Here is a 13,923-nt window from a genome sequence, read left to right as displayed (position 1 = left end):
TGAAGATATTTGCAGACAATTACATATATGTTTTCACATCTTTGTTTGCAGAGAAATGTCACAGAGACCGCTACCTTGTGTGTAAAGCTGTTTTAGCATTAGCAATTCATGCTTGGCAAGTATAATAACATATTAGTCAGGGGAATACTGGTTAGCAAATATTCATTAGGACTCAATTTACTATTAAAAGGAAGAAATACTATGTTCCCATCATTGAAATGAAGCCAAGCCTAATACATTTTAATGAAGTGGAAATGGGTTGCTGTCAGCTCTAAGACAGACTTGTTCATTTCAAGTTTTGTCAGTAATGTGAATGAGTAACTGCTACTAATGCGAATAATCTGTAGGGTCACTATGAAAACTTCACTGCTCAGTGCAATGGAAAACTTCATTAATTTTGAAATGCATTTGGAAATAAAAAAAAAATCCAGCCTTGTCAGGTACAATTGAAAACATTTAGCACTGCAAATTGTACGACATTACTTACCATGAATCCACCTTTCTCACTTCATTCATATTGTGCTCAACTAGAAGCATCCAGCTGCTCAGCGAAACAATCACTTTTCATTAGTAAAGCCTGCAGTACTAGGTAAACAAAGTGGTTTGAATTCAGAGGTCTCATCCATTTCAAAGTAAACCAGGTGAAACTTGTGGAACTCAAGACGACACAATTTCTTTAGCTGTCATGTTAATGAAGGGGCCAGGAGCAGGCTTTTGAAAGCAAAGGTTCTCACTGGCCTTGAGAAGAGTAAGTTCTGGAACACCCTCCCTAATGCATTCCACCTCTCTCCCATTCTATCTTTGTTCCACTCTCTTGCACACGGTTATGTTCTACTACGGGGTCACTTTGCTCGCAAACCAGCTGCACGCCTATCTGTCGGCGGGTGGTTCGATTACAATATACTACAGATGCAGAGACCAATATGAAGCGAAGTACATGCTATTTATTTACATAGACAACAGAGCGCTAACATGATCTGTGCTTCTCCAACCAGACCCTACTCTAGACTGACATTAACATGGTAGCCCACTACACAGCTACTGGGTCTTATAGTCACGTGGCCAATCTGTTCACATTCTCTTAAAGGTGCATTACACCTCAGATTACCACACAGACATTCTGCAGTCTAACCTGACTAGTATTCTAACCTCTCCATCAATACGCCTCAGAAAGGGCATTCCCACTGAGGAATCCTCCTGGAATTAGTAACAAAAAGAAAATTGAATAGTTGTGGCAAATGTCCATGAGAACCTAAATCAGCAAAAACATTCCAATTGACATATTGCAGATTCATTGTATTTACCTGTGGTACTACCACAGCTGATTCCCTGGAACATTGCAGAATAGTTGGCATGGTAACCCGGTTCAAAAATGAGAATAGATCAAGTGCTTCACCATGTGAAGCAAGCGATTCATGCATCAGTGTTTGGCACACCCAAAAACTATAAGCCATGGCGCAGAGCTCTAAAAGGATGAAACTTCACCCAAGATATGCCATCCCACCACCTGATTTACACTGTTATAGTGGACGGCTGGCAGTGGAAAAGTTGCACCATATGTCTTCATCGCAACAGACCATTATTTGCCTTCAACAATCAACTATATGGGCAGTTTAATTTGGAATGACCAAAGGATGAATCTTATAGGAAAGTTAATGTGTTGCACTGTTACACAAGAGATGCTTATCCGATGTTGGGTTTGAGGTACCTCGTTGCAGCAATGATGGAGGGGGACAAAAAGAAAGCAGACAAGTTTGGCTAGCTCAGCCGGTAGATGTTAGACTTTTAGGGGGCCTGAATTGTGGGCGGGGATCACAATGCAAGGTTAACCCACACCCATTGATTGCGATGCAGGCAGCATGCCAATTTCATCCAGCCTGCTGATTTGATGATCTCTGTATCAAACCAGTGCTAACTGCACTGTGCATTGTCTGGACGTAACTGCAGAAGGCCAATATCATGAGTGCCTCGCACCACTTAAAGCTAGCTTCCATTGCTAAAATCTATCCTGCACCTCATAAACGGGAAACATAGAAAATTGGAGCAGGAGTAGGCCATTCGGCCTTTCGAACCGCTCCACCATTCATTATGATCATGGCTGATCATCCAACTCAATAGCCTGCTCCCACTTTCTCCCCGTACCCTTTGATCCCTTTCACCCCAAGAGCTATATCTAACTCCTTCTTGAAAACATACAATGTTTTGGCCTCAACTACTTTCTGTGGTAGCGAATTCCACAGGCTCACCACTCTCTGGGTGAAGAAAGTTCTCCTCATCTCAGTCCTAAATGTTCTACCCCATATCCTCAGACTGTGACCCCTAGTTCAGGACTCCCCCACCATCGGGAACATCCTTCCTGCATCTATCCTGTCTAGTCCTGTTAGAATTTTATAGGTTTCTATGAGATCCCCCCTCATTCTTCTGAACTCCAGTGAATATAATCCTAACCGACAATCTCTTCTCATATGTCAGTTCCGCCATCCCAGGAATCAGTCTAGTAAACCTTCGCTGCACTCCCTCTATAGCAAGAATATCCTTCCTCAGATAAGGAGACCAAAACTGCACACAATATTCTAGGTGTGGTCTCACCAAGGCCCTGTGTAATTGCAGCAAGACATCCCTGCTCCTGTGCTTGAACCCTCTCGCTATGAAGGCCAACAAACCATTTACCTTCTTTACCGCCTGCTGCACCTGCATGCTTACCTTCAGCGACTGGTGTACGAGGACACCCAGGTCTTGTTGCACATTCCCCGCTCTCAATTTATAGCCATTCAGATAACAATCTGCCTTCCTGTTTTTGCTACCAAAGTGGATAACCTCACATTTATCCACATTATACTGCATCTGCCATGCATTTGCCCACTCACTCAGCTTGTCCAAATCACACTGAAGCATCTCTGCATCTTCCTCACAGCTCACCCTCCCTCCCAGATTTGTGTCATCTGCAAATTTGGAGATATTACGTTTAGTTCCCTCATCTAAATCATTAATATATATTGTGAATAACATATATAGGGAGGTGCATTGTGGCTGGAATAGATGCTGGGAGTTGTGGTTGAAGAGAATTTGACCTGGGAAAGAGTGAGGTAATGCACAACAGGGGAGAGAGTGGGCTCCAAGCATTTCGGGAACTGCACTGGAAGTCTTGATGGATGAGAAGGCAAAGAAAAGTGTCCTGCATCCACCGCGGGGGACAAAGGCCTTCCAGACATGTGGCCAAAAGGCAGTGGGAACAGATAGCCGTGAAGGTCACTGCCCAGAATCAAGCCCTGAGGACCTCGGTGTAGAGTCTCAAGAAGTTCAATGACCTCCTACGAGTTTTCAAGGTCAGTGAATGTATCCTAAAATACCATATTGTACCAACTGCATCACTAGCCTCAGCAACTCCTCAAATCACCGCATCCCATCACTCACCTCCCAACAATCTCTATCAATCAGGCCTAACATTCAAATGCTTCACTGCACCATCATGCACTTGGCACTGTTGCAAGCCTCACATCCACAACTCACAGCATGCACACACTCCCAGCTATTCAACCATGATGGCTACATCAGCCAAACAGATTTCACAACACTCAGTGACACACTTCCCTCTCTCTTACAGGACAAGATGACATGAAACTAAAGGCAGCAGGAGCTAGCTGGAGGGGGGCATGCACACCTGTGTGTCCTAACTCCAGTGAAGTGGACAGTACTGAAGTATGATTGGAATGCATGTTTCTGAGGCCAAGGCCAACAGTGAGGCTAAAACCATTGGAGTTGACAGTATCCTCATCCCTAATCTTCTGATGTAATCAATTGCCACTTTTCCCACCCTCCCCACACCACAACCTCAGTCTTGTGCATTTTTCCTTTCAGGTACCCAAGAAACTCAATCCAGCCAAGCAGTAAAGGAACACCAAGAAGAGAATGATGATGAAGGCACAGCACTGACTCTTGATCTCACACTCGGAGCCACCCGCCAGAGTTGAGATCCTGACACTGTGGGCTGGATTGTCTCAGCAGGTAAATGGCCCTGCGGCACTGGGGCCAAAAATGAGGCCCGGGCACAAGCAGATGGGCAGCAGGATCCTGGGTGGTACTTTACCTTCAGCGACCAATTACAAAGCCATCATCCGGACAGCATCCAATTGAGTACGGCTGCCTGCCTGCCGGAACTACTGGCCCAACAAGATGGCAGGCAGCACTGCAGGCTTGGCGGTGCCACTACTAGAAATGGCCACTGCTGAGGCTGCATGAAAAAGGAGAGGGCACCACCATGCTGAGTGTTCTACGATACCGGGGGTCAGACAGATGGCTGCAGCAATCGTGGGGGCGGGGTAGCCACCTTCCATTGGTGGAGCCACAGCCTTGGCCATTGTCACTGAGTGCCCCTCTGTAGACCATGGAGCAGCCATAAAGGAGATGTGGCAGCAGAAGCAGCAGCCACCCAATGTCCGAGTGCAGGAGTGGATTGCAAGGTGCAAATTGGCTTGCAGGGCATCACCGTATTCCAGCGATCTGTTCTCCAATAGATTACTGAGATGCCACCCCCAGGGAGAGTTGCAGTACTCCATGGAGCACACATCTGCTGTCCTCTCTCAAGAAGACAGCTTTGTTCTCCCATCCCTGCCATTCCTCCAGGGCCCGTACTGTTGCTGTTAGCGAGCCAGACCAGAATGCTGCCTCCTATATCATGATGGCGCAGCCTGCAGCTGGGTCTACTAAATCCAGAGCTGCTCAAGGTTGCTTTCGAGGACTATCTACATTCTCCTCCGCTGGAAGTCAGCTGTGTTCCACCTGCCATGCTACAGCTGTTGGGTCAGTAAATCCATTGGAACACTAGGACAGGCAAGGTACAGAAGACAGGCACTGTAGCAATGCACAAGGCCAATTAGTTTTATTTAATATGACAGGATCTGATTCATAAATTTGGATTGTAATGTTTATTTTGTGATGATTTGTATTTTTACACTGTGGCCAAGCGGATGATGTGATGTTCAGTGACAAAGGGAAAGCAAGGTGTGAGGCTGTTGATGAATGAGGACTTGAGGTTGTGGTTGTTGGTATCACACTCAAATGAATTTTTCACAGGCAGCCCGGCCAGAAAGGGAGCGTGTCCTCCCTTTTCCTCCTTATCCATTTCCTCTCCCTCCTGTTCCTGTCCCTCCTGCTGAGCTGCTTGCCTGACATTTAGCTGGTAGCAAGGGCTGACCCCTCATGATGGCAAGGTTGTGCAGCATGCAGCAAACCACCTAAAATCTTGGCACTAGCTCTGCCGAGTGCTGCAGGGCTCCTGCAGAACACCAGTGGTGGCGAAAGCATTGTTTCAGCATGCCAATGCTCTGTCACGTTTCACGCAGCAGCATATTCGTTGTCTGCATGCTGCGCACATGTGTGTGGTTTGCACGCCTTAGTCATCAGCAGATAGGCCTTGATACCCATCAACTACCCTTTGGTTTTCTGTGATGGCTCACATGTAGCTGGCATAGTGGCTGCTACAAAGTGAAGACACTATGGCTGCTGCCAGGTTCAAGGTAGCTGCAGAGATAGTGGATGTGCTGGTTATGATTTTCCAAAATTCTCTAGATTCTAGAATGGTTCCAGGGCATTGGAAGTTAGCACATGTAACTCCACTATTTAAGAAAGGAGGGAGAGAGAAAATAGGGAAAATAGTCAGTTAGCCTGATATCAGTCGTCAGGAAATTGCTGGTGTTTACTATTAAGGAAGTTTTAACAATGCACTTAGAAAATCATAGTATGATCAGACAAAGTCAGGTTTTTATGAAAGGGGAATCGTGTTTTACAAATTTACTAGAGTTTTTTGAGGATGTAACTAGTAGGGTAGGTAAAGGAAAACCAGTAGATGTAGTATACCTGGATTTCCAAAGGATATTTCCAATAAAGTGCCACACAAATGGTTAATGAGCAAGATGCAGATGATACGAAGCTTGGGAGTGTTGTAAACTGTGAGGAGGATGGTGTGGAACTTCAAAAGGACATAGACAAGTTGGTGGAGTGGGCAGATACGTGACAGATGAAGTTCAACGTGGAGAGGTGTGAGGTGATGCATTTTGGTAGGAAGAACATGGACAGACAATATAAAATAAGGGGTGAAATTCTGAAGCGGGTGCAGGAGCAGAAAGACTTGGGTGTGTATATGTGTATAGATCATTGAAGGTGGCAGGACAGGTGGAGAGAGCAGTTAATAAAGCATATAGTATCCTGGGCTTTATTAATAGGGGGATAGAGTACAAGAGCAGGGTGGTTATGCTAAATTTGTATAGGAAACTCAGCTGGAATATTGTGTACAGTTCTAGGTGCCACACTGCAGGAAGGATCTGAACACATTGGAGAGAGTGCAGAAGAGGTTTACAAGAGTGGTTCCGGGGATGAGAAACTTCAGCTGTGAGGATAGATTGGAGAGGTTGGGGAGAAGAAGGTTAAAAGGAGAGTTGATAGAGATGTTCAAAATCATGGGAAGGGGGCTGGACAGAGTAGACAGGGAGAAGCTATTCCCGCTCGTAAAAGTATCAAGAATGAGAGGGCACAGATCTAGTGATTTGCAAAAGAAGCAAATGTGACATGAGTAAAAACTTTTTCGCACAACGAGTGGTTTGGGTCTGAAATGCATTGCCTGGAAGTGTGGTGAGGCAGGTTCAATTCAAGAGGGCATTAGAGGATTATTTGAATAGAAACAATGTGGAAGGGTACAGGAAAAATGCAGGGCAATGGCACTAGGTCACAATGCTCATTTGGAGAGCAGGTGCAGACACGATGGGCCACATGGCCTCCTGTGCCATAAAAGTTCTGTGGTAAGGGCTCATGGGGCAGGATTTTCCCTTCGTCAGGCAGGCGCAACGAGTGGGCCCGGGAGCGGCCGCGAAACTGATTGCCACCCGCGATCGGGCCCTGGTCGCAATTTCACACTGGCTGCTGAGAACCTCAGTGCTGCCGGGGTGGGGGCGGGAGGAGCGCATGCGCTAAAGTCTGCGCATAGCTGGGGCCTCAGCTATTTACAATCTATATTAATTACTTATTAATGATAAGGAGACAGAGAGTAATGTATCTAAGTTTGCTGATGATACAAAGCGAGGAGGAAGTGCCAGCTGTGAGGAGGACACAGAGGCTGCAAAGAGATATGGACAGGCTAAGTGAGTGGGCAACAAGGTGGCAGATGGCGTATAATGTAGGGAAGTGTGAGCTTATTTGGTAGTAAGAATAGAAAAGCAGAATATTTTTTTAAAGGTGCAAGACTTGTCAATGTTGATGCTCAGAAGAACTTGTGTGTGCTCATTTAAGGAACACAAAAAGTTAGCATGCAGGTACAGCAAGCAATTAGGAAGGCAAATGGCATGTTGACTTTTATTGCAATAGTGATGGAGTCTAATAAGTAAGTTTTGCTACAATTGTACACGGTTTTGATCTGACCACACTTGGAGTACTGTGCACAATTTTGGCACCATATTTAACGAAGGATATACATGTATTGGCGGCTGTACAGCGAAAGTTCGGTAGATTGGTTCCTTGGGTGGGAGCATTGACCTATGATGAGGAGCTGAGTAAATTGGGCCTATATTCTCTGGAGTTTAGAGGCATGAAAGGTTATCTGATTGCAACATACAAGATTCTGAAAGGGCTTGACAGGGTAGATACTGAGAGGTTGTTTCCCCTGCAAGGGAGTCTAGAACATGGGAGCATAGCCTCAGGACATGGGGTCGATTGTTTAGAACTGAGAAAAGGAGAAATTTTTTCACTCAAAGGGTTTTGAGCCTTTGGAATGCTCTACCCGAGAGAGGTCTAGGTGCTCCATCATTAAATATACTTAAGGCTGCGATAGACAGATTTTTGGCCACTCAGGGAATCAAGAGATATGGGAAGTGGGCGGGAAAGTGGAGTTGAGGCAGAAGACCATCCATGATCACATCGAATACCATATGGTCTACTCCTGCTCCTATTTCTAATGTCTTATACCGGGCATTGACCTCTATGATTCACATATAGTTGCATACCAGCTGGACATTAAGGAAATGAAATATTGCAGGTGGTGGTGTTCCCATTCACTTGCTGCCTTTGTCTTTCTAGGTAGTAGAGTTCACAAGTTTGTGGGTTACTGTAGAAGAAACCTTAGCAAATTGCTGCAGAGCATCTGGTAAATGTACACATTGTTGCCATGTTGCACAGTGGCGGAGGGAGTAAATGTTGAAGGTGGTGAATGGGGTGCCAATCAACCGGGCAGCTTTGTTCTGCATGTTGGCAAGCTTCTTCACTGTTGCTGGAGCTGCACTCATTCAGTCAAGAAGAGAATGTTCCATCATAATCTTGACTTGTGTCTTGTAGATGGTGGAAAGGCTTTGTGGAATCAGGAGGTGAATTACTCTCTGTAACTCTTTCGAGTACATTCACAGTTCTTGACTTTTTTTTTTCCGGGAGTGGGACATGAACCCACAACCTTCTGATTCAAAGGCGAGGGTGCTATGAACTGAGCCACAGCTGACACCTCTTACTCTCTGTAGAATTCCCAGTCTCTGACCTGCTCTTGTAGCCACAGTATTTGTATGGCTGGTCCAGTTAAGTTCCAGTCAATGGTGACCCGCAGTTAATAGTGGGAACTTGATGATGGTAATGCCATTGAGTGGCAAGCAGAGATGAATAGACTTCCTCTTGTTGGAGATGGTCGTTGCGTAGCATTTGCGTGATGTAAATGTTACTTGCTACTAACCAAAACCTGAATGGTAGTTTGCTGCATTTTGACGTGGACTGCTTCAGTATCTGAGTAATTGCAAATGGAACTGAACACTGTGCAATCATCAATGAACATCCCTACTCCTGAACTTATTATGGAGGAAAAGTCATTGATGAATCAGCCGAAGATTGAACCTAGGACACTGCAACGATGTTCTGGGGCTGAGATCATTGGCCTCCAACAACCACAACCATCTTCCTTTGTGCTATGTATGACTCTAGTCAATGGGGAGCTTTCCCTCTGATCCCCATTGATGCCAGATTTAGTAGGACTCCTTGATGTCACATTCAGACTAATGCTGCTTTGATGTCAAGGATAATTACTCTCACTTCCCCTCTAGAATTCTGCTATTTTGTCCATGCTTGGATCAAGGCTGTAATGTCTAGAGCTGAGTGGCCCTGGTGGGACCCAAACTGACCATCTGTGAGCAGATAATTGGTGAGTAAGTGTTGCTTGATAGCATTCCATCACTTTACTGATGACTGAGAGTAGACTGATAGGGCAGTTAATGATCAGATTGGATTTGTCCTTTCTCTATACCTCATCAATTTTTTACTTTGTTGTGCAGATATTGATCTTGTAGCAGTACTGGAACAGCTTGATTAGAGGTGTGGCTACTTCTACAGCACTACAGTGGGATGTTTTCAGGACCTATAGCATTTGCTGCATATAGTGCACTTAGCCATTTCTTGCTTTCACATGGAGTGAATAGAACTGGTTAAAGACTGGCTTCCATGACTCTGGGCACATCAGCAAGAGGCTAAAATGGTTCATCCACTCAGAAAGTTTGCAGAAAGGTGGCTGAGAATGTTTCAAACTTGTCTTTTGTACTCAGGTACTGAGCATAATTGAGGATGGGGATGTTCATGGAGCCTCCTCCTCCCATTAATTATTCAGTTGTCTACCACAATTTGCAACTGGATGTGGCAGGACTGGATGTGACAGCCAATAAACTTTCCTCTTCATCAAATCCATGCTTTTGGTGAGACTGCTTGGTATCGAAATATGTGCAGACTTGAAAGGCCATCTATAAGAAAAGACAGATTGATTGAAAGGCAAGCACTATATGATACCCCTTACATTCAGTTGGTCTCCTACACATCCCTCATTTTCTGAGCTGAAATGTCAATATTCTGATAAAAGTAACAGGCCACAAAAGATATTCTTTTGAGGTAGGTTTTTTGATGAATTGCCTATTTTATTTAATAATAAGGCATAGGAATTTGCATACATCATAACGTCGCGAGCTACAACCCTTAACATGTCCGCGAGTGCTTCTTTCAAGCATGTTTGTGAACTGAGCTGTTTATTTTAGTATTTTCCATTTCTGTACCACATTTCAACTCTCTCAATGTAGTGCAATCCTTTCTCTGCAGGTCCAGAGGGTTGCAACCTTTTTATCTATCACCTTCCTCAGGAGTTTGGAGATGCTGAGCTCATGCAAATGTTCCTGCCTTTCGGTAATGTCATCTCCTCAAAAGTGTTTGTGGACCGAGCGACAAACCAAAGTAAATGCTTTGGTGGGTACAGATAAAAAAAAGTTCAATTGCTATTCTGTGAGAAATGATTTTAAAAACTAGATTTTATGTCACTACACTGAAATAATTATGTCTAAACAATGAGTCATTGCAAATTATGAAGGATTCCGCTCTTCTGTAGATTAACATTTAACCTTTCCCCTCAGCAACCCAGCTGAGGCTTTAACTAACAATTTATTTTGCTGAGGGAAAAGGATTGGATTATATTTAACATTACAATATTCTTGCTTTGCTTTTAGATTACCAGAAACTCTTGTACGTAGATATGTAGAACACTGTATTTCCTTGAATGGAACAAGGTCCTTGAATACTTTTTGTACACACAGTTGAAGGTTATAACTGAACAATTAGACAAAACCTCATGAACAATCCATTATCTTCTGACTGAAAAACTGCTTTGGAACAAGCACAAGTCTTGGCATATAGTTGAGCTTGAATGCTTTCAAGAACAAAACAAAACATGGGCTTTTCCACACGTGGGTCTGGGTAACAATAACTCTGGTTTTTTTTTGTTCTGTTTATTGTTTTCCGAAAGTGAAATGAAAGTTTGTAGCTGAGCCATTTCCCTTTGCTATTGATCTGGAAAAGGAGTAGTCATTTCCATTTGGATTCAGCACAAATTTGACAGGAGGCTATTAAAAAAGAAAGCTACCTCTCCAAGTGATGGCTTGAATTGTTCATGCTTGAGGTAGATATCATGCCATTGGCTTCTAATGTGATTGCTCCACATTTTTATTAACCTCAAAATATGAGAAATTAGTACTCTCAAAATAAACAGATTTGCCAAAATACACAGTTGAAAGGGATCAAGGTCATGTTACCACTAGAATGTCTTTTGCACACAGCAACTCTTTATGCAATAGTCTTATTTTTTCTTGTGGTATTTTTGTGCTGCCTCCAACAAACTTATTTACACCTGAGATAAATGTCTGTTCTGTAAAATACAGTCAGTTGGTTGTATTCAAGGAAATCAGATATATATTGATTAAGTTAATCTGTATACAGTGGAACTCAAATTAATACACTTAAAATATGCAATAATTTTGATGAAGATTAAAAACGAATGACTTAAAATAATGTTTGAAACCTTCCAGAAAAAGATCCTGAACAGGATCAAAGGCTGTAAGTGGGTCCCACTGTAAACACCTCAACCAATTTAATGGCCTAATTAATGAACATCAAATACATTTTGTAGCATTGCAGAATGACCTACTATGCTGTGTAAACATATTTAATGCAGAGAGGAATATAAATAAAAGATAACATCAAAATATTTCATAATTTATACTGTTTCATTAAAGTCAAAAGTGCTAAGCATAGCATGTTGAGTAGTTGAATTCTAAAAAAAAAATGTTCCTTCAGTGCTCAATGGTTTCCTTCACATTTTAAGTTGTATGTTTGTTAAACTGAGGAACAGAGATTTTCAAACTGTGTTTTACTGTAATATGGGATTTCCAACACTTTTTTGTATATCATCATATGGTACACATGTCACTAATAAAAAAAAATACAAAGAACTAAAGTCATTTCTAACAAATTAAATGTTCTATTGGTGTGTGCTGCAAGTCCTGACTGCGAAAATATGTAACCAAAGATCAAAGGTAATATCTGGCTTATGTGGCATTTTAAAACTTTATTCGATAGTCATTGCCATTATTCTCAAGAGAAGACCTTCAGAAGTTGTTCATGCCTATGGCATTCAATGGGATATTGGTCTTCCCTGCTCATAAAAGTAAAGTGGTAATGTACTGTAACCAAAGTGTGATATTGTCAATTTCTTTTTCTGCCTTTTTTGAGTTTGCAAAATAGGTACAATAATTCACACATGGCTTGTACTTTACCAATTCATCTGACTGTTACTCTTCATGGGTTCCCCTAAAGGACAAAACAATATTTTTAAATCCTTTAAGGACTACAATTAAATTGCTGCAATAGGTTCAAAACATTTTTTAAAAACGATCACGTTATGAATGAGCAATGAGGTCATTTCCAATTCTCCATTTTATAACAACATACATGGACCCAATGTAGTGATGTTGTAATCGTTGAAAAGGTATTCATATTTTTCAAATTAAAAGATTCTTTTTATGGTTCTCAAATCATAGGATTCCAAATCAATGTCTGACATTTAGAATGCCTAAGAATACGGAGAGCAGTTTGAATGCATAACTTAATTATAAAAGATTAGAGTAAAGGTTAAAAATTTCACATCAGCTGGATATTGTCTGTTTATCTTGTAGGGGTGTGCAGTGACTTAACCTCAAATATGACTAACATTAGTTTCCCTGGCACTGTTTTATTTAGGGCATTCGGTTATGCTTAGAGCGTTTCTTTGCATTTTGTTAAGATTACAAGAAAGTGGCCTATAACACACATTTTTAAATTATTGGCTTTCAGATTTAGGTCACTGGACCCTAAGGGGATCCCAAGGGCCTTGAAGGTCAACAGATTACAGTCCACCTGCTATCAAATTCTGTATTCCTTTGCATTTGCTGCCATGCCAGCATATTACTTCTGTTGATGTGGACTAATAGAAAATGTTTCCAGCAATGAGGGCACTGGGCAGCCAGTAAAGACCTTCAGACGTTGACACAAGGGGCTCTCCCGGGGAGCATGTCAGAATTTGCAATTGGTACCTCAAATAGTTTGAAAACACTGCCCCATAATGCAAAGATTTATTTTACCTGTGTATTAGTTGATCTGAAATGGGGATTTTTAATGAAAAATGTGCTCCTTTATTGGTAAAAAGCTTCTAGCCAGATAGTAAAGATGGTTTTAAAACAGTATTTATAAACAGACATGGTCAGTGTTCTGGATTCGACATTGGTAAAAGGGCGGAAATTAAATTAGGTTGGCTATTCCAATATAGAACAAAGAATTGGACCTTCTACCTTAATCAACGTGAGCTCCCCATTTCAATGTAGGACATTTGCGATCTGATATTATAACCATTAATAAGTAGCTCACAGCACTGTTTCTTTTGAGGTTATGAACATTACCACTTGTGAGATTTAAAATCTTAGAATGCATGACTCCACTAGGGGCTGAATTCTCCCCTGTCGGGTGGGGGGGGGGCAGGGGGGTTGTGGTTGTGCGGGGGCGGGTGTGAACCCGATCGGCGCCCCCAATCGGGGACATGCTGCCATTTTATGTGGGCGGGCCAATTAAGGCCTGCCGAACGTGACGCTCGCCCGGAAGCGCTGAATGCTCCCTGTGTGGGCGGGGGGGGAGGGATTCCCTGAGTCGTTCCCTGCACTCTTTCGCGCAGAGATCTCCCTGAGGCACTTAGGTGCCTCAGGGAGATCGGTTTGACATGTATAAATTTAAATAAAGGGAAATAAAAACTTTTAAAATATGTCCCCTCATGTGACACTGTCACATGAGCTGGGACATGTGAAAGAATTATTTTTAAAATTTTTATTGACTTTCAAAACAATTCATGAAACCTCATCCCTCCGTGGATGAGGCTTCATGAAAAATGCGAAGGCCGCCTGGGCTCTTTGCCTGCCCACCATCCTTAAGGTTGGACAGGTAGCTCAGCTAATTGAGTTAATTATTATTTAAATGGCCTTAATAGGCCTTTGATAGTTCGGCGGGCGTGCAGCTGAGTCGGCTGCGTGCCTGCCGAACTGAAAATCTAAATGACACGCGGTGACGTCG

The 13,923-nt window shown here is 42.9% G+C and overlaps 1 protein-coding gene across 1 annotated transcript in view; it reads left to right on the top strand.

Moving 5' to 3' along the window:
• Positions 1-13,923, top strand: part of celf4 (CUGBP, Elav-like family member 4) — a 1,291,869-nt gene that overhangs the window by 1,223,776 nt on the left and 54,170 nt on the right. The window contains exon 12 of the mRNA XM_078551435.1: positions 10,102-10,245. Coding sequence (XP_078407561.1) covers positions 10,102-10,245 — 144 coding nt within the window. The remainder of the gene's footprint in view (positions 1-10,101; positions 10,246-13,923) is intronic.

This window comes from Cetorhinus maximus, chromosome 1 (assembly GCF_964194155.1).
Source record: "Cetorhinus maximus chromosome 1, sCetMax3.hap1.1, whole genome shotgun sequence".
Classification (NCBI taxonomy): domain Eukaryota; kingdom Metazoa; phylum Chordata; class Chondrichthyes; order Lamniformes; family Cetorhinidae; genus Cetorhinus; species Cetorhinus maximus.
This window is presented reverse-complemented; position numbering and strand designations above follow the sequence as displayed.